The following is a 22,401-nucleotide window of genomic DNA, read 5'->3' as shown; positions in this document are numbered from 1 at the left end:
TTGGTAAGATATTGAAGATATTGCAGTTTGTTTTATAGATATGATAAATATTGACAAGCGACAAATATATGTTGTTAAAATTAATAAAATAACAAGAATATGAGCATTGTTGTCATAGTATGCATTGTATCCTCCCGAGAACCTTTGGTCTTCTGCAGTGGACATTTGTTGTTGGTTTTACAGTTTGTATTTATTTTATTAGAGTTGCACATTTTTAGGGGGAAAAAATAGCACTTTTTTGCAAAACATAAACATCCACTGTAAAGGATCTTGGTTCTCAAGAGGTTATGTGATAAAAAGATTGAGTACAACACAGGCATACCTAAGATTGCAGCTGATGAATGTTTTTAATGTTCAATGGTTATGTTGTTAATTAGCCTAATGTATTCACACAAAGAATAGTACCACTCAAATTAAAGATACTGTGTCATGAGGAAATCACACGCTATTCTTCCTCCTAATACAGATTAACCAATGGCATAAATGGGGATCAAGAAGATGACGACGGTGGTGAAGAGAACCATGAAGAAGGCGAGGGCGGGACACACTTAGACACTTTTAGCTCTGACTTTGAAACCACTGTGGAACAGGCTGACACTGAAGTGGAGGAGGAGGAGGAGGACGATGTGCTAAAAGAAGGTGATGGGAGAGGAAACCAGGACAGCTTCAGCTCAACGTTTGAGCACATTGTTGAGCAGGTGCAAGAGGAGGAAGAAGAGGAGGAGGAGTTGAAAGAAGGTAGAAGCAAAGTTCAGGTGGACAACAAAGATGGCTTCAGCTCCACCTTTGAGCGGATCATAGAGTCTGCCCTGCTAAGGGGTGGGACCTGTTACAGCAGCCTGGACTCTCTGGATGTGCTGTCACTTACAGATGAGACTGACAGCTGTGTGAGCTTTGAAGCACCACTGACACCACTCATCCAACAGAGGGCTCTCTTACAGGGCCCTGAGCCTTTGGAGCTGGAGCTAGAAACTGTTCAGGAGCAGGAAGGGGCTGAGGCTGGACCAGATGCCCCAGCTAGTGATCTCAGGGCGAGCTGTGTGGATGGAGTAGGAGGAAGCCCTCTGAGGACCACCATACCAGGGAGCCGCTCAGAGTTTGTTCTGAGTCAGCCAGGACGCTGGGCCATCCCCAATGGATACCATACTGCCTCCCAGGGAGCCATGCACAATTCTGACAGGTAAGGAGAAGGTCCAGTTTTGTTCTCCATACTCTTATGTTTTGATTCTCAAGAATCTGAAGAACATCTGCATTTTGAAATCCACCTAATGCAACCTCCAAAAAGCCAACGTCTACTGCAGTGAACATTTGTGTTTTGCACAACAGGGCTATTTTCCCAAAATATGTAACTGACCCAAAAAATTTGAAAAATCAAATGTACACTGCAGATAATGTGTTTCTCAGACTAAAATAAGACATGGCGTTTGATAGACAATGGAATGTTAATATTTCATATTAAAGTCATATTCCATTAAGATACGACATTGACAATCATCCATCCATCCATTTTCTACCGCTTATTCCCTTTTGGGGTCGCGGGGGGCGCTGGCGCCTATCTCAAAAGCTCTGAAAAAAATAGTTAATGTAATTTGGAACGTCATTAATCAGTCATTCTTCACATTTGATCACTTTCAGCAAAACAGTGTGTAAGGACCGCAATCACACTCAAAATAATGCAAGTGATATGATGAAGATATGATGTGACAAAGAGATGGTGGTGTGATATTGTGATAAATGCGTTTAGCTGATACTTGTGTGTTATGACTTATGTGCTAAATACATATAACTGGTTAGTCACGGGTTAATTGTACTGTGTCCTGAAGTTGCAACCGCAGAATAGAAGCTTTTTATGTTGACCCTGATATGAAATTGGCAATGACCTTGACTGAACCAGTAGGTGGCGTGAGGGCTCTGACCGTAAATGGGATGATGGGTTGAGGTATGTGGGTCTGCTGTGTATTGTGTTGTTACTTAAATATGAACAAATTCTCACCAGAAAAAAGCAAACCTGTGTTTAAACATGGATAGGCTACAAAAGCATTCTGAATGTACCATTAACGTATTCATAGTTGTAGTCTTGCACTTTTTATATAGTAAGTATGACTGATGAGATGGAATGAAACTAACTTTCTTCCCTCTTTTAAAAGTTGTCAGTTGGTTAGACTGTTTAAAAAAATACCTAACGCAAGTATTGTTCATTACTGAACTTTTGTTAAATTGTGATATCACCAAGTATAGAGTTTATTCATAGATGTATTATCTTGCACATTGGTACAAGACAAATATGCAATTAAACTACTACTGATCGTGCCAATCTAATAATAATGTTGTCATGGCTAATGAATAATAACCAGAGCTACATAACTTTTTGAAATATGCTATTATCTTGTGGAACCTCTAAAGTGTAAGCCAACATATACTGAAAAATATGTCTCTATACAGTTGCACTTTGAACTAGTAACTTGCATGACACCACACAGGATATGAGAATACAAGCAATGCAAGCCTAGGTGGGTTTTGCTTCTTAGACATTTAAAAAAAAAAGATGGACAGCAATTATGGTTATGGTGTTAGTTTATTCCAATCATGCATACAATTACAATATGATACATCACATATTTACAGTTTCTCATTACACATTATGCATAAGTTTAAATGAAAGAAAAGAGAGAAGAATATACACTGAACATAATTTCTAGCAAACTCCAATTCACAGCCGTTGATCGTGCATTGCGTTTGATCAATGTGAAACATGACATGAGCAATTAATCAATGCTTTTTTGCTGGTTTCCACTTTGCAAATTTTGTGAACTAAAACATGTATTGTCTTAGGGGCATTCCAGCAAACTGGTGCTTGTAAAAAACAAAAACAAATAAACTTAAATGTCTGTCTTTTTCAACTCTATCTCTGATCATAGACATAGTGAACTACTCAAAATGTGTATTGGTCTATCGCAAGCAACGTTTTATTCAAACACTGACTCATTTGTGTAACAGGACTGAAAGTAACAGGAATGAGTTGTCAGCATAGAAATATATCCACATAATAGCATTTTGACACCAAGCATGTTACAATGCTTAGGGCGAGAGGCAGGGTACTGCTTAGACTGGTTGCTAGTCAATTGCTGCACACATATAGACAAACAATTCATACCAACATGTTCAAAATAGTGTCTCCAATTAACCTACGGTAACATGCATATTTTTGGAATGTGGGAGAAAGCTGCTAGAAAAGTACACGTATAAAACCAACACACACACGGGCCGAACATGCAAACTCCACACAGAGATTTGAACCAAAAGTTGCTACATGCTCAATACAAATACAAGGTCACCGTGTGGCCCAAGAAAAAAAGAAGACATATAACACCCTTTGTCATAACTGAATTATCATTAAAGATATAGAAACATAAATGACTTAACTTTTGGCCTTCCCATGGCCTGTAGAGGATCTGAATGATGCAACTTCCCATGGACCATTGAAAATATTCTACAGACAGGTTTATTTGTTAGAGAAGCGGACTTAGTGAAAACACATGGAAATGCAAATTAATTTTTTATTATTCTTTTAAACTTAAAGTTACACAGATATGTGTAACAACATTTATGCCGAATTTTAATGAATATATTTTTACAGTAAAATCAAATTGGCCAAGTGGCAGGGAACAAATAGTATTTTTTTGTATTTTTTTTATGTTCAGGGTGATAGATCCTGTTGGTCTTGAACCCTAAGATGCAGAGATGACAGACTTTAATGCCAAAAGGAAAACGGTGCAACTGGGAAATGCACATGCAGGAAAAATTCATTTAAAATAAGAAACAATGATCGAGCTCTGTGTGCAGGGCAGGCTGGTTTTTAAAAAAGCCCAATTGGCAACCTGGAAAAGGTGTGCTCAGATTGCCAATCAGGGACAGATGTGGGAGACAGCGTTGGGGCAAACAGGCATTCTCACTGAAAATAACAGCACTGGAAAGGAAACCATACCAAACGCAGGAAAGAAAATATACAAAGTCGGAACCTGTCATGACATTCATGACACAGGGTAGTTATATACTATAAATTTATGTTAAAAATGCAATCAGACGAATGTGCAGGACACATTTGATATAAAAATATCTATTTTCTAGTTGATTCATCATGCATTTACTGTATATATTTTTGGTTTTGGGGATTTAAATGGCACCCATTTTGTGAAATTGCTCTGCAGCTGAGTAGCTCAACAAAGCGTTATATATTTGTTTAAACTGTCAGTATTTGTACAAGTGTTGATTTCAGACAACATGCTTCTATTTAATAAACAATTACCACAAAATAGCACAAAAACAATGGCAGCAAAGGTTGAGTGAATGTCTACTGCCCAATTAATGTACAATTTTAAATCTTGCCAGTTATAAAACACAAAGGGCCTGATTAACTAAGATCCAAATACCACGCGCTGAACAACGTGTGCTTAAAATTTAAATGGCGTATGGATGTGCAATTAAAAAGTGGTGTAGACCGCCTTATTTGAATGAGAATTTTGCATGCATACAGGCCTTTTAACATGGAGACGATCATTTTCTCCACATTCATGTGATCATGCTTCTACCCTACCTGTGTGTGATGTGCTGAACCAGCAGCACACATCTATAACCTGCATCTCCTTTTCTGAATGGCAGTGTGGTTGGGAGAGTGGCCGTACCAGCAACCTGAGGGTTCCTGGTTCAATACCCACCTCCTACCAACCTAGTCACGTCCATTGTGTCCTTGAGCAAGACACTTCACCCTTGCTCCTGATGGGTCGTGGTTAGCACCTTGCATGGGTGCTCCCGCCATCAGTGTGTGAATGTGTGTGTGTGAATGGGTGAATGGGGAAATACTGTCAAAGCGCTTTGAGTACCTTGAAGGTAGAAAAGCACTATATAAGTATAACTCATTTACCATAATATAGACCACAGAAAAATATGCACACTGACACTTAATTCTGCGCACAAGGCTGTGGATCTCATCACCAGCGCATTTGTGCGTCTGGAATGACTCAAAAGCAAGAAAATGCATAATGAAAGATATATTTAAATGTAGAAGATATGTTCTAATAATATATTTCCTAAATAAAACAGACAGCATCAACACAAAATGCATCAATAGAATTAATTTTAATCATGAATCATCCAGCAGCTATACAATTATAAAAGAAAATTGCTGAATAGACTTACCAACTAGCTGTCAATCGTCTGTACAGTGCATGCACTGATCTTGTGCCATGTGTGTGTAACTGTTAGTTTGCATGTCCTTTTGACACGTGATAAATTAAATGCTGAACAGTGCTGGCAAAACGGGGATGAGTGATGATGAATCACATTGCGCTCGCTAAATAATTATATTAGCTTCTTCTCCACCCAGTATTTTGGGCGGGCGTTCTGATGATCAGCATACATTTTGCATATTAAAGAAGATGGAGACGTTGACTGAATTGCACACCTCACACTGCTCACTTAACCGACACAATCCACTTTGCACATGTTTCGTAGATCAGCTTTGCGTATGCTATCAAATTTGCAGGTGTTTTAGGACATGCAGACTTTTGTGTATAAGGCCCTAAATCCTTTCATTTTGTCTAAATATTTTTAATACTGATATAAAACACTGAACTAGTATGAAAAGTATACTAAAATACAAGATGCAGAAGAACAATTTTTTGTTAATGGTTTGTTAATCCAACATTTTATTTGTGGATACCAACTTTGTGTTAATGTTCTGGAAAAAGCAAGTTTATTACCTTTATTGAGTTGGAAATAAACGCTGAAAAATGTGTAACTCCCTGCAATTTTAATTTTGTAAATTTAGCTCTTAGAAGAAAAAGGATAGAGATTCCTGCTCAACACTATTACAAATTACTTATTAAGTAGAATCTAGTATGCTTTTTTGGTGCAGTTTTTGCATCATATAAATATGCAACAACACAATTGTACATTCCAATACAACTGCCACCAATTTGCTTTCAATCTATCATTACTGAAGTTATTCTTTTATAAACTTCTTTTAGGTTGGCTTATCAAACTGAACTAACGTATCTGTTGATCAGTTACAATGTCCATGTATTGTCCAGGCCCCACAGACATGAGGGTCTAACGACCTAATGCTCACTTGTGTGTAATTACCTTAATACTACCAAAGAGTGCCGAAGAAGACAGATGGGTGCCACTGAAGGGGGAGGTGTTAACACGAACCATATGGGAAGAGCCATGTAACCTGAACTATGGCGGTATGGTGGTTTGGTTTGCTTGCAGTCGTTCTCGCCCGCACGGTTTCTACAGTTACAAACTGACTGGAATGCCAAATAGATGCACAGGCCTTTGACAGGATCCTCCTTACTAACTTCTGGGATTTGTTGTCAGGCTCTCATGGTGCTTTCACAAGTCAGTAAGCTTTAAAAAAGATGAATAGACATTTTTTTTTGTTTGTTTTTGGAATACGAGTCCTATATTCTTGTTTCTACAGATGTTGTCCTTTAGCACCACTTGCTTCCTGACTACTAGTGCCAAACTGAAAGAGCTATTGTTTATGCAATGACATCATCGTCTTCAGCTTTTCTCTACCCGGTGAGCTTTTAGATATGTGTGTGTGTGTGTGTGTGTGTGTGTGTGTGTGTGTGTGTGTGTGTGAAAGAGAGATTATTGCCCCTCTGTGCTGGCTGCCTTGCCACACATTTGACCAATTAAATCTAGAGTGGATACATCTGGTGGGGTAGTTTTCTTTTAAACCCAATCTATTTATGATACACAGGACGTTACTTATGTCCATCCAACAAAGCTTTTGAGACATTTAAGGCAGATGCAAGCCTTACCAACTAGCTCGAGCAACTCTTCCAACATTATTTATGGCTGACAATTACAACATTTTAAAACTGTCTTTCGGTCTGTTTGTCTGCACGTTCTTCTTAAAGTGTTTGTGTGAGTCACAACATCTGTAAGGCAGATGTGAGTACAGGCAAACATTTCCCCTGCAATGGTCTTTCTTGTTGTCCTCTTCCACAATAAATAGACAGGCACAATTGCACAGATGTTTTCCATAGGCGTATATTCTTATACTCCCAGATAACAGTACTGTATGTGTTTTTGTGGAATTGGAAGTTATGGCTCAGTCATTAGATTATCTTTATACAGCCACTTCCTACCACACATAATTGTTCTTACAGGCTACACCGGCACAAATACAACATTGGTTAGCTTGAAGGTCAGCAACCCGCGGCTCTCGAGCTGCATGTGGCTCTTTAGCACCGTACTGGTGGCTCCCTGGAGCATTTTTAAAAAAGGATTAGAAATGGAAAAAAAGAGGGAAACATATTTTTTTGTTTTGGTATGTTTTTTTTTTCAGGACAAACATTACACAAACCTCCCTAATTGTTGGGAAAATCCACTGTTCAATATGTTTGTGTGTATGCTTCACTGAGGAGTATTTGGTGAACATCGTTTTGTCCTACTAATTTTGGCGGTTCTTGAACTCACCGAAGTGTGGACTGTGACGCAACAGCTTGTTTACATGTAACGCTCCTTCTGTGTCTCATTTTGTCCACCAAAAGTTTTATGCTGTGGGAGAATGCACAAAGGTGCGCTTTGTTGATGTTATTGATTCGTGTGGAGTGCCTATCAGGCCTATTTGGTCACTGCATGACTAGAATCTTATCAATGCTATTTGATATTTAGGCTAGCTGTATGTACATATTGCATCATTATGCCTTATTTGTCGGTATATTCAGCTCATTTAATTTCCTTTACTTTTATCCTCTTTGTATATAAGTTATATTTGCATGTTTCACGACACATTAACTGTATGTAGTATTGGCTGCATTTCTGATAGTTGTTTGTGTGCCACGTTGTTCCAGACCACAGCAAAAGTTACCTAGCTTGCCAAAGATTGTCCTTCCATTCATTTTCTGCGGCTTTTCTCGTTCGGGGTCGCGGGGGTGCTGGAGCCTATCTCAGCTGCATTTGGGCGGAAGGCGGTGTACACCCTGGACAAGTTGCTCCTTCATCACAGGGCCATCACAGATAGACAGACAACATTCACTTTCACACTCATACACTAGGGCCAATTTAGTGTTGCCAATCAACCTATCCCCAGGTGCATGTCTTTAGAGGTGGGATGAAACCGGAGTACCCGGAGGGAACCCACGCAGTCACGGGGAGAACATGCAAACTCCACACAGAAAGATCCCGAGTACCGGATCGAACCCATGACCTTCGTATTGTGAGGCAGACACACTAACCCCTCCTCCACCGTACAGCCCTCTGCCAAAGATTGTAATAAATATATTAAAAAAGACAGTCTTAACCTGGACACACACATCTATACCTTTGGCCATTAAAAGACAGTCATTTCCAATAGTTATCTAACCTTCTGAGTACCCTCTGATTTATAATGGTTTCTAATGTTGTAAAAATGTGTAGAATGAGTATTAAATTTCAACATTTCTGTCAACGAAGATTTTTTTGATAGATTTGATAGTAGGCTATTATAGCTAGTATAGACACTTACGTCACGTGTTGCCTTCATTATAAGACTTATACACAGCTTTTCATATTTTGCGGTTTTTTCTATTTTTGGTCCAACATGGCTCTTTCAACGTTTTGGGTTGCCGACCCCTGGGTTAGCACATGTTTTGGACTGAGCTTTGATTTTGTTGTCACAGAAACCGAACCTTAACAAATAGCGCTAGAGTAGTGTAACACAAATTGATGTGTATCTTTCACACTACCTCACTACGTGTGTGCCGCAGCTGAGGCTGCACATTTGCATGTGTGCACGCCTCTTCTCAGCGCCTCCATGCTGGAAGCATGCTGCGAGTGTGTTCCTCCCCCTTGAGCTCACGTCCACCAGATCTAAGCCCAAGCAGAGCAGATAAAAGCCAGGCACAGTTGATTCCATATCACAGGCAGCTCTGCCTTGAGAACTAATCTCTTTCACATTTACTGTCATGTGCAGAAACATGCACACATAAGGCACAGCGTGCAGTGCACATACAAACGTCATGTACATAATGCTCACTCACAACAAATGATGCACCCTGTCTGAGTCTCTCAGTTTCTCATGTGCAAATTTTAGGATTTCACTGAAGGAATAAAACCTTGAGCGGGATTCTATAGCGTGGCAAAACCATCCAGCAGATTATCCCCCTGGCTCTTAGTAAGGTATTGAGACACATACATTTGCACACCCGAGAGACAGAAATAGATATGCACACTCAAAGCGGTAAGAGTGTAAGACATACACATTCTGCTGCATCCTCGTTCCCACAGGCACACACACAAATGCACGCACACACCCACACATTCACACACGCACACAAACACACAGACTGTTGCTGAATCATTTTAGCCCTGACAGATTTATTCTTGTCTATTTATAGCTGCACTGTGTGTTTGACACACATCTCAAAGTCTGACTATAACGATAATAGGTTTGGTTGATTTAGGTTCTTCTACCACAAGCTTCTTTCTCACTGACTGTCAGCACTTCCGATTAGTCCAATCCTTTGTTTGCTTTTTAGCATTCAGTATTGCTTTTGATAAATTATGTTTACACTGAATTTTCTGCCATCTTTAAGAAAAATATTATTTCTTTGACATTTGCTCATTTGTCTGTAGCAATATAGATCATAAGACACATCCAGCTTTTTGTCCTCCCTCCTGTATAATATGTAAAACAGACAGATGTGTTTGATGAAGACTGTTCATGGCTTGCCACCATGATTTTATAATTTAACCAGTCAGCAAACACAATTCCCTGGGTAATTTCTACCATAACCATAAACTATAGGTAATTGTCCCTGCAGATTACAACATTTGTATTGGGCAGCACGTGTGCCCTCGAAACGAAAAGCAATTGTTTCATTAATTGGTCGTCAATTATCTCCATTGCTGAAATTTAGTTAAATGCACATTACTGGTTGGGAGAACCAATGTTCTGATCTCCTTTTTCCATGTAAGTGCTGTATTAAGCAAAGGTATTTCTCCATAGCACATTGTTTGTGTGGCTGTAGCTTCTAAACGGAGAATGACTAGACCTGTGGCCTCAGGCATTGACTTGCGTGGACGTTGTACTAAAAAATGGTGTATGCTCAAATCCAGAAAATGTGCGACGCACAAAAAAATTCAGATCTGTTAGAGTACGCGCACACATTAATCCAAGCACATTTATTTTGTACATCACTATCAGCGTGGAATTAAGTGCATGTATTCTAGAGGCTGGGCCAGTCCTAGTCCACGCCACCATTTAAATATGCAAATCATATTCAAATTACCTATGTGCCTGAGGTGTCCCACTCGCACAGGGAAAAAACACAAAGAAAATGAGAAAAACGTCAAAACAAAAATAATTTCAGTGAGCTGGAGGTGCTTCTTGCTGGGGTATAAAAATGTTGTCCATTGCAGTATTGTTGCCGGTTAGTGCAGCTGGAGGAAAAGGTGTGGTTTAGTACTTCACATTTTTGCACAGGTTTTTAAAATGAGTATACTTTTCACGCAGAGACACTCATGGGCTTGTTTGAAAGACCTTAAGATGTAGTTTACCCATAAAACAACACCAAGTTACTAACTTTAACCGCTGGCTCGTATGCTGTAAAGATGGTAAATACAGTTTGGGGGACACGTATGCTCAATGTGCATCGCAGGGATTTGTTTTATATATCCACATCATGTAAAAATGTGCGCAAGCCAGCCATGAAGTTGGCATGAAGCACCGCACATTACCACATTCAGTTCACTCTTGATAACATCCCAACTTTGCCGTAAAAAAAGGGCGCATAGTTTTGTGTGCGTTCGCACGTCTAATACATGAGGCCCCCGATGTGTATCAAAAAAGGCCATTTTGCCCGGTCTTTCACTATAGAAAAATAGTCTTTAACCGGAAAACACAACACAGTTCATAAACTTTAAAAGAGAGTTCATAAAGTTGATATCCTTTTTACTAGTTTTACAAGCAAATGATTATTTTATATTAAATTATTCATTTTTATCTCTTGCAGAGGTCTCTCTCAAAGCACACACATAAATACACTGGCTAATTGTGCACATCCAATCACCAGTCAGGACACATTCATGGCTTCGCAGACAGTTGGAACCAATATATTTTTTTTCAAAATCGCACATTTCCTCTCATTCTGGTGTAATAAAAAATCCTCTCTAAAAGGGCTACTGAAATGAGATTTTCTTATTTAAACAGGGATAGCAGGACCATTCTATGTGTCATACTTTGATCATTTCGCGATATTGACATATTTTTGCTGAAAGGATTTAGTAGAGAACATCGACGATAAAGTTTGCAACTTTTGGTCGCTCATAAAAAAGCCTTGCCTGTATTGGAAGTAGCAGACGATGTGCGTGTGGCATCACTGGTTGTAGAGCATCTCACATTCTCACATTGTTTACAATCATGGCCACCAGCAGCTAGAGCGATTCAGACTGAGAAAGCGACAATTTCCCAATTAATTTAAGCGAGGATGAAAGATTTGTGGATGAGGATAGTGAGAGTGAAGGACTAGAAGAAAAAAAAAGAGGAGGGCAGTGGGAGAGATTCAGATGTTATTACACACATTTACTTGAACAAATTGCAAAAGATTCAGCAACTCAGAAGTCCAGAATACTGTGTAATTATGCGATAAAAACAGACTACTTTTAGCCGTGATCGGTGCTGCGAGAACATGTCCGCTACCACCGGTGACGTGACGCACACGCGTCATCATACGCGTCATCATTCCGCGACGTTTTCAACAGGATACCTCAAGGGAAATTTAAAATTGCAATTTAGTAAACTAAACCGGCCGTATTGGCATGTGTTGCAATGTTAATATTTCATCATTGATATATAAACTATCAGACTGCGTGGTCGGTAGTAGTGGGTTTCAGTAGGCCTTTAAGAAGGAACAACACATTTTTTGGAATTTTTTTTCTATCGTTCACAATCATTATGAAAGACATGGCGACGGATGGATTTTTTTAAATGCATTCTACATAGTAAATAAGTACGATCAAAAGTCCACTTACAATGGAGCCTGTGGGACCAATTCAATTCTGCCTTTAGATACCCTAAACAAACTTCCAAATAGGGTGCGCGGTGGGAACAAGTGCTTTTTGTGTCCTCCTCGCCAATTCCAGGTCCTATCTGGCTGTCAACATGTTCCAACTTGTCAGATTATATCAACAGCCACCTTCTGTGCAGATGAGAGGCATGATTTATGATCTAGAATAAATTTACAGGGAGCAGGGAAACGAGGAAGCAGCTGATCAGTCGATGTAAACAAGTCACTTATACTTGGTTAATATTCATGTCACGACATGCATATTTTATGGTCGGAATACTGGGGCTGCCATTGAAAACGCTGTAAGCGGACTTTTATTTATCTATCCATACATCCATTTTCTATCACTTGTCCCTTTACTATTTAGAATGCATTAAAAAAATCCATCCGTCGTCATGTCTTTCATAATTATTGTGAACCATAGGCAAAATTCCAAAAAAAGTGCAGTTCCCCTTTCAAGCCCCAACAAGGAGGTTGAAGAGCCACAGGTTGCCAAACGGTGGACAGAATCAACAGCCAAAAACTGCACTCCTTACATTTGTAAAATTGTAAGCAATCAATTCATTGGTTACTGTACACTTTCCTCATTTGGAATGCTCCTAAATGTTTAGGTTTTGATCGTTGGCAGGGTTTTATACATGATACCATACAATATCTTTTTTTATACACTAGGTGTGACTACTTCAGCTTTTTTAGTGTGTCCCCATACATTAGAACAAAAGCTTAAAACAGGTTGCTACTCAGTAAAAAAAAACACCATCCATCAGTGGTGCATCTCTATTCTTATCATCTAAAAGTACTTTTGACCTTCCAGCTGCTTCTCTGTCATCTGCTTCTTCTTTCTGTCTTTCCACTTCATCAAAAAAGGAAGGGGGGCATACAAGGATGTGTCAGTGAGTTTTCCTGTGTTCTTGTGTTCTTCAACACATGCATGTTGTTTGACAATTATGTACCAGCCGTGTACTGCATATGTAAACTGTCCTTCTGTCAGAGGTAATTCCGGTTTCTCTTCTTTTAACAGCCATATTATAAATAGCCTTAACTGAAATGAGATACTGAAAAAGAATTGCTGAGATTATTTTTGCTTATATCACATGCTCACTTGTTGCCGGGCAAAGTTCTCAGGGCGGAAGTCTAGCTGTCCCTTTGACCAACACAAATGGACATTATGATATTTAAACTAAACTACCTACCTTCACAAATTGGAATCCATGCAAAAGAAAATTATACGGGCCCTGTCATGGTCCAAGTTTAATGCCCCCACTCGTCATCCATTTCATAAATATCATCTCTTGAGACTGACAGAGTTCAATATTTATCAAAATGCTTGTTTAACCTATCAAGTCATTTACAGGCTGAATCTTAGGCTCTGTAGCTTGGTCCCTATCTACCATCCCCAGCATGCCCACAACACTCGTAACTTAGATCTGATAACAGGTAAACATCGTTTACTGGCTTGTACCGCTCACAGTGTCGTATGCAGAGGACCAAAGATTTGGAACCAGCTTAATGAGAGCCTCAAGATGCTGTATCCATTCTCCAACTTCAAAAAGAAACTGAAAAATTACTTATTAACCTCATATCTTTAATGCCTCATGTGGGGTAGACTACTGTTGGGTTTTGCATGGTTGAATGAATGTATGTATGTATGTCTATGCTTGCTTTAGTACTATTATCTTGTGTTTATCCTATAGCGTTGTTGTTGTTTTATTTTTGTTTTTTGTTGTTGTGCTTGCTACCATGTTTGATCTTTTCATGTATATATTGTCCTTTGGACCCCCTGTCAAAAGCTTCTTCTAGCTTATTTGGGGGACCCTTTCCCGTACCAACATCTTTAAAGATGATATTCACCACTATTGTAAATGTTATATGGTATTGTAAACTTGTAAAAAAAAAAAAAACTTGAGATGCAGCTGACAGGATATTAATTTCACTAATTCCTCTGTCCCACTATGTCCCAGACTTTGGCAGTAAACAAAACAACATGGAACCCACTTAAGTAGGCGCCGCTTTTTAAAACATTTTTTAATTGACGTTTTACGGGAAGATACATACAATGTTCATGGAGACCGGCAGGAGCTAGCGTGTCCAAACGTAAAGTTGATCCAAAACTGGAACACACAAACACCATAAAACACATGCTATGTGAACATAAATGTCAAAAATACACACATATCCCAAAACAACTGCATGAAAAAAAATATCTACATGTTTATGGAACAAAGCAAAAGTTAGGCTTTTTGGGAAGCCAGACCTGAGGGAAGTACGTCCTTAAAGACATGAGCAAGATGACCATAAGAGAAGGTTTTTTTTTTATGTCTTTGTTAAATACTTGGTCGTAAGATTTTACAATACTGGATTATGGAGCAACTCATTTTTACAGCCAGGTGTTTTATCAAAGACATAAAATAGAATTTACCTTCTCATTTCACCAACCAGTTCAGGTTTATGAGGGTTTGGAGTCTTATAGGCAGCATAGTGAATGTCTGTTTTGTTCTGTAAACATTTTTCTCACAGTTTTAAGCTTGTGTGCCCACACACAATAAAGGTCTTTGTGTCTGAAATGATTAAAACAAACAGATGCAGTGGTCGCCGTGCAGAGTTTATAAACAGGTGAGCGAGACCATGAATCACTCCAAACACCGACCTTGTGCCGTGGTGTTCTTTTTTTCCATGTTTGTGCTAAAGGTTTAAACTAGGAAAAGGGCGGGTCACAATGATTGAAGACGAGCCCCCTCTAAGCATCTACCTAACCGTGACATACAGCAGCTTTAATGTAAACCTCTGATATTAAAATCCGTCCAGCTGATGTGATCTGGCAGGAACAAACAAATAGCCAACGTCCTAATAACTTACATTGGCAGACTAACAAGGACCCTTGGCCAACTAGCAAAACAATGGGTTGACAGCGAGCATGACCAATCACAGTTTAGTAAGAAATGACAGAGCCAATGTATGAGCTTGTGGGCAGTCTGATAGAAAACAGACTTCCATTTCAACGCTTGGTTCTAGTGCTTGACCTGTCTCCAAATATTACGACTGTGTCACAATCTACAGGTCACAATATGTATATAGAGTATTGTTGGCGGGTTTGGGATGGTTATTTAGAGAGTTTTCTGGGCAAATTCGAGAGCCTCCATTGACTACATTGTTAGCTGACTTTTTATTGATTTATTTATTTACAACTTACAATGCATAAAAAAGAAAAACATGTTCATGTCTTACATTGGGATTTTGAATGATAGGCAGCACATCGATCAGATTCTATGGTCAGAGTGCAGAAGCGTTACTACAGTGACGTCAATCTACGGAAATGACCGAAGCCATTCCGAGTGGAATATTCAAAGCGGCTGACTGAATTTGTGGCATTTTGTGATGTTTAGACAGTATTTTCACATACTTTGCGTATTATAAATATAATTGGATATGGTTTATTGGATAAAATGAAACACAATTAAGCTTATTAAGTCAACTTGTTTTTCCACTCTACTTGTACTTTAAATGTATTCTTAAAAATAGGTTGAAGTCAAACCAGTAATGCTTCCGTAGATTAACTTTTCCTTGGACTTGTACTTTAAATGGATTCTTAAAAATAGGTTGAAGTCAAACAAGTAATGCTCCCATAGATAAACTTTTCCTTGGATTATGTCTTTTAAAACCCTGATTTTTTCGTGGTGCTATTGTTTGTCTATTGTGTCCATTGTCTATTGTGTCCATACTATCTATGTGTCTCTGTGTTTTTGTTATTCAATCCACATAATGTGGCACAAAAGACAAGCGCAAATCGATCATTACACCACCATGATGTATGTGCAAATTTAGCTCATATTGATTTGTTTCAAGCTTATGTTATTCATACTGCTCACGGAGCAGAACACGGCTTGGATTAACTTTGCTGTCAAATTTAATATCATGTGTCATTCGGGAAAAGCTCAGGGTAAAGCTGCTGCTCCTCCACATCTAGGTCAGAATGCCCTCTTTCTGACCGGTAGGAGGCCACGGTGAAGACCCAGGAAACGTTGGAGAGACTATGTCTCCCAGCTGGCCTGGGAACGAACTAGACAAAGTAGCTGGGAAGAGGGGAGTCTAGGATTCTCTGCTTAGGCTGCTGCCTTGAAGATGGATGAATGGATGGATGCGCTGTTATTCTTGTATTCTATTGGCATTTAGAAAACAAAGTGTACTCTCTATCCAGATTCTAAACAGACTGCAACTTTGAAAAGCCCACATTTTTAATGGCATTTTATATGTTGTCAAATCTTACCATGAATTGATTAACGTGGAATTAAACAAGTTGAAAAACATATTCGGGTGTTACCATTTAGTGGTCAATTGTACGGAATATGTACTGTACTGCGCAATCTACTCATAAAAGTTTCAATCAATCAATCAATCAATCAATCAATCAATCTCCTCGCAAAACCTGAGGCAGGCATGTGGTATATGGCTTGGCAGCGAGGCTTCTCACAGGGTCATTTCCGGGTCTACACCCCCTCCATTACTCGACGCAAGCCTGGAAGGCTCGGCACACATCGGGATGTCACATCACCAGAATAAGCACATGCACTACCACCCCCCACCGGATATGTGCGCAACATCCGCTGTCCTACTACGTTCATATGCATCAAATCGTTCCACTTCTGAGTGGGGTGGCACGTGGGGGCCTATCGAATTCTGGGCGTGTCACGTGCCACGTGCCACATAAGTCCAACCCCTAGACACGCCACTGCTCCCAGTAGTTCCATTGTGAGCTGCCTTTTATTAATGTTTATTTACGAGTTACAATGTATTAAAAAAATACATAGCCTATGTGTTCTTGTCTCTAATAAGGCTCATGAATTATAGGCAAAATTCCCCAAAAATGTCAATGTATTAGTAGAGGCTGTTTTGAGTTTCAAATAATTTCTACAACTCTTATGTTTTGTGATAGAGATATTGGAGCACATATATGTTGGTCACAAAAAACATGCATAAAGTTTGGTTCTTTTATGGATTTATTATGGGTCTACTGAACATGTGTAAAAGTATACATACAACAATGTTAATATTTGGTTACATGTCCCTTGGCAAGTTTCACAGCAATAAGGCGCTTTTGGTAGCCATTCAGAAGCTTCTGGTTGAATTGTTGACCACTCCTCTTGACAAAATTGGTGCAGTTCAGCTAAATTTGTTGGTTTTCTGACATGGACTTTTATTTTTCACTATTGTCCACATGTTTAATTCAGGACTTTGGGGTGGGCTTTCTAAAATCTTAATTCTAGCCCGATGTAGTCATTCGTGTTTGGGGTCATTGTCATGTTGGAACACCCAACAGTGCCCAAAACCCAACCTGCGTGCTGATGATTTTAGGTCAGTGGTTCTTAACCTTGTTGGAGGTACCGAACCCCATTAATTTAATATGCGCAATCACCAAACCCTTCTTAGTGAAATTTTTTATTTTTATTTTTTAATTCAAGACAAAGTTGTGTATTTTTGGTAACACTTTAGTATGGAAAACATATTCTCAGTAACAAAGACTTAATTTAAAGGTTTTTTGACACTAGGGGAACATATTCTAAGTAACAAAGACTTAATTTGGAGTTATTTGGTTAGGGTTAGGGTTAGAGGGTTAGGGTTATAAAGAGGCCATGCCAAATAAGGATATTAGATAAGTACTAAATGATGACTAGTTAAGAGCCAATATGTTACTAATTTGCATGTTAATAAGCCACTAATTAATGGTGAATATGTTCCCATACTAAAGTGTTACCATATTTTTTTACTGGTGCACAAAACAAACCGTGTTTGAACATCACCTTGTTCAAAGAACAAAACCGACACAGTGCATAAACTCACAACACATTACACACCTGCAAATCAGTGTGACTTCTGCTGTTGCCGTATCTGTGATACGCCGATAGGGAGAAGTTTTTATTTACATGATGAATCCGGTGTGTTTGGACCTCTGCCAAACCCCTGATGCCGACTCACCGAACCCCTTGGGTTCGATCGAACCCAAATTAGGAACCACTGTTTTAGGTAGTCCTGAAGAATTTGGAAGTAATCTTCCTTTTTCATTGTCCCATTTACTCTCTGTAAAGCACCAGTCCCATTGGCAGCAAAACAGGTCCGGGAGCATAATACTACCACCACCATGCTTGACGGTCGGCATGGTGTTCCTGGGATTAAAGGCCTCACATTTGCTCCTCCAAACATATTGCTTGGTATTGTCGCCAAACAGCTCATTTTTTGTTTCATCTGACATCACATGGACAAAGATAAGACCTTCTGGAGGAAAGTTCTATGGTCAGATGAAACAAAAATTAAGCCGTAATTTGTGGGACCCCTGTTTTAAATGTCACTTTCGATTATTCGCCCAGCTCAAGTCAATACCAGCATTGTTTTTGGCAAATTGAGATGACTCAGTGCAACAACATAGAAACGCAACACGAATGTCTAATGTGAAAAGTTAAGAGACAAACACAAAATGTCATTTTTAAATACATTTTGGCACAAGAAGAAAAACAGCATCCTTCACTGGATATGACGGGACACGACACTGCTAGTGCTACTCATCTATTTCTAATGAAGCGCTACTTGGATTGATTGATTAATTGATTGATTGATTGATACTTTTATTAGTAGATTGCACAGTTCAGTAGATATTCCATACAATTGACCACTAAATGGTAACACCCGAATACGTTTTTCAACTTGTTTAAGTCCACGTTAATCAATTCATGGTACAAATATATACTATCAGCATAATACAGTCATCACACATGTTAATCATCATGGTATATACATTGAATTATTTACATTATTTACAATCCGGGGGGTGGGATAAGGAGCTTTGGTTGATATCAGTGCTTCAGTCATCAACAATTGCATCAACAGAGAAATGTGGACATTGAAACAGTGTAGGTCTTACTTAGTAGGATATGTACAGCCAGCAGAGAACATAGTGAGTTCAGATAGCATAATAACAAGTATATACATGAGAAGTACATTTGATTATTTACATTAGGTTATTTATAAGTGGTGGGATGTGAACGGAGGAGGGTATTAGTAAAGGGTTGAAGTTGCCTGGAGGTGTTGTTTTAGAGCGGTTTTGAATGAATACAGAGATGCACTTACTTTTACACCTGTTGGGAGTGCATTCCGCATTGATGTGGCATAGAAAGAGAATGAGTTAAGACCTTTGTTAGATCCGAATCTGGGTTTAACGTGGTTTGTGGAGCTCCCCCTGGTGTTGTGGTTATGGAAGTAGTTTGACATGTACTTCGGTATCAGGGAGGTGTAGCGGATTTTATAGACTAGGCTGAGTGCAAGTTGTTTAACTCTGCTCTCCACCCTGAGCCAGTCCACTTTGGAGAAGTGGGTGGGAGGGAGGTGTGATCTGGGGCGGAGGTCTAAAAGTAACCGGACTATCCTATTCTGGGATGTTTGGAGTCTAGATTTGAGGGTTTTGGAGGTGCTGGGGTACCAGGAGGTGCAAGCGTAATCGAAATAGGGTTGGATGAGAGTTCCCGCTAGAATCTTCAAGGTGCTTTTGTTGACCAGAGAGGAGAATCTGTAGAGGAATCTCGTTCTTTGGTTAACCTTTTTGATTACCTTGGTTGCCATTTTATCACAGGAAAGATTAGCCTCTAGAATGGAACCTAGGTAGGTGATCTCATCTTTCCTGGTGATAACAATGTCACCCACTTTCATAGTGGACTCACCAATTATTAGAAAAAAAATGTCTACACCAGTGTGAAATATACAGAAAGACTTAACTTTTAAGAGCACATAAACCATGACGTGCCAGTCCAGAGGAAGCCGACGAGGCAACAGGAACTATTGAGTGCGCATTCAAAAGCAGCAACATCAGGAAAAGTCTCCGTTAGCTCCGCCCCTACATCCTCCCTGCGCCGCTCACTAACTTCGAGGGGGAAAAAGTCCAAATGTATTCCCCGCCTGCTGACTGTATGGCGGAATAACAGAGCTACGTACTATTCGGAGGCTGTACTTCCATTTCAGCGGACTTCCGCTTCACTCCACTAACATTGGCAGCCGAAAGTGGAATAAGAATATAACCAGAGAGTCGGATGATGTGTGGCGGGCGCAGCAGCGACTCGTCCAAGCTGACACCATGTGGAAAGAAGAATATGATGCTCACTTCGACTTTTTGCTGCAGCTACTGTAAGTCCAATAGTTTTTACTTCGCTAACCTTTTACTCTCCTACGCGATTTGCTGCGTGGCAACGTGGAAGTAGTGAGGCGTTGTTGCAAAAATAAATATTATATGACTAATTATGACTTTAGCTGAAAAAATGTAACAGTTTCCACTGGAAGTCGGCATGTAATAGATTTATGAACAATGCACACTTTAATTATCATAATTATCTTACAGCAGAGTGTAAGTTATCTCTTTAGTTCAGCCCAGTGGTTATTAACCTTGTTGGAGGTACTGAACCCCACCAGTTTTATATGCGCATTCACCGAAAAATAAAAAAATAAACTTTTTTCAAATTCAAGACAAAGTTATATGTTTTTGGTAACAATTTAGTTTGGGGGAGATTTTTAAGTAACACAGACTTAATTTAGAGTTATTTGGACGCTAGGGGAACATATTTCTAAGTAATAAAGACTTGATTAAGAGTTATGTGGTTAGGGTGAGGGTCAGGGCTATAATAAAGACATGCCGAATAAGGCATTAAAAAGTACTTATTAATGACTAGTTTAGAGCCAATATGTTACTAAATTGCATGTTAATAAGCAACTAACTAATGGTGAATATGTTCCCCATACTAAAGTGTTGCCATGTTTTTTTTTACCGGTGCACAAAATTAACGGTGCATGAACATCACCTTGTTCAAACAAGAAAACCAACACGGTGCATAACCTCACAACAAATTACACACCTGCATATCAGTCAGCTGTTGCCGTATTTGTAATACGCCAATAGGGAGAAGTTTGTATTTACACAATGAGTCGGGTGTGTTTTGACCTCCGCCGAACCCCTGAGGCCGACTCACCGAACCCCTAGGGTTCTATCGAACCCAGGTTAAGAACCACTGGTTTAGCCTGTTTATATGTTTCACTGTGCTTTGACCACCACTTTGCAAAATGATATATGAGGCAACTCTTTACACAGCAAAACAAGCTTTAGTTCAAGTCAGGGTATATACACTGCAGCAGTTGTTTATTTTGGTATGTCAATAAGCCTTATCAGCTTTGCTTTTGTCTGCTGGTGTCCCCTGGCAATGCACCATTTGGACAATGAAATGCCATAATTTCATAATCCTGTAACTACTGATGTATATCCCTCATTCACTGTCCTTGACATGCACACACTCATGCACACAAACTTGCAAACACACCTTGGAGGCAGACACAACTGGGGTGAGATCAGGTGAGTCACTGGCATGCACCATCATGCTGGCTGGATCCTCAAACCCTGGTGCAAGCTTTTAAAGACAGACATACGGTGTATACAGTAGGTGTATTTATTCTAGGGCTATTTAGTTGTCGATTTTTAAAAATCAGATTCATCGCATTTTGGAATTCGGACAAATCAAAGGCGATTCCTGGTTTGCAAAATCAAAATTTGGTCAATAAAAGACCCCGATATTTGTACACTATTGCAATTTCATCGTCAGAATGTCATCCGGGAACATTTTTAACCTTTTACTTGAATGCATGTAATTTATTTGCACAATAATTGGTAATGATTTTATGTGAAGTCATTTCAGGCTGTATTTTGGAGTGAAATTTGCCAGCGAGCACACCAGTCGGAGCCTTCTCACTCATTTTTGTACTGACATATGCATCGATCTGATCACTGACCGTATAACGATTAGGGTAAAAGAGCTCGTACCCTCAAAATAAATTGCATGATTAGTCAAATTGGGTTCATGATTAATGCCGTAATTTTTTGTGATTAATCACATGACTTAACACGTTAATTTTGAGGGACCTGATTTATTTATTTTGCGCTGGTGTGTGCTGAATTGCTTTTGCACACATCATCCATTGCATAAGAACAGCCTTCAGAGCACCCTTTTTATCTTATGAATAAATTATGAGCGTTATACTGAAGTAATTTGGTCGGACAAGTCCACACAACTTCACGACTTATTCTATACGAACACATATGTCTCAGTTAGTTATATAGTTTGGGAACATATCTCTGCAAACACAAGTGCCCAGTTTGCCTTACAGGAAGCATCTTAATCAGATCTCCCGACAAACTCTACTGACTCTCCCTCAATACACAACTCTTCTTATGGTTTCACTCCTTCCGGATATAACAGCTGCCCACCCTGTCCCCAAGGATGAGTCCAGACTCCCTACACATGAAAGGAATTTTAGCTGATAC

At 39.4% G+C, this 22,401-nt stretch overlaps 1 protein-coding gene across 2 annotated transcripts in view; it reads left to right on the top strand.

The window, feature by feature from the left end:
- The window catches only part of psd2 (pleckstrin and Sec7 domain containing 2), a 76,994-nt gene that overhangs the window by 32,896 nt on the left and 21,697 nt on the right, over positions 1–22,401 (top strand). Inside the window, exons 3-4 of one of the 2 annotated variants that reach the window (XM_061901664.1) lie at positions 467–1,180; positions 20,061–20,222. In XM_061901664.1, coding sequence (XP_061757648.1) covers positions 467–1,180; positions 20,061–20,222 — 876 coding nt within the window. The remainder of the gene's footprint in view (positions 1–466; positions 1,181–20,060; positions 20,223–22,401) is intronic. The other variant, XM_061901665.1, reaches the window with a different exon arrangement.

The sequence above is a fragment of the Nerophis ophidion genome, linkage group LG05 (assembly GCF_033978795.1).
Source record: "Nerophis ophidion isolate RoL-2023_Sa linkage group LG05, RoL_Noph_v1.0, whole genome shotgun sequence".
NCBI classification, from domain to species: Eukaryota; Metazoa; Chordata; class Actinopteri; order Syngnathiformes; family Syngnathidae; genus Nerophis; species Nerophis ophidion.
Note: the sequence above shows the minus strand (reverse complement) of the source record. Positions and strands in the feature narration are given on the sequence as shown.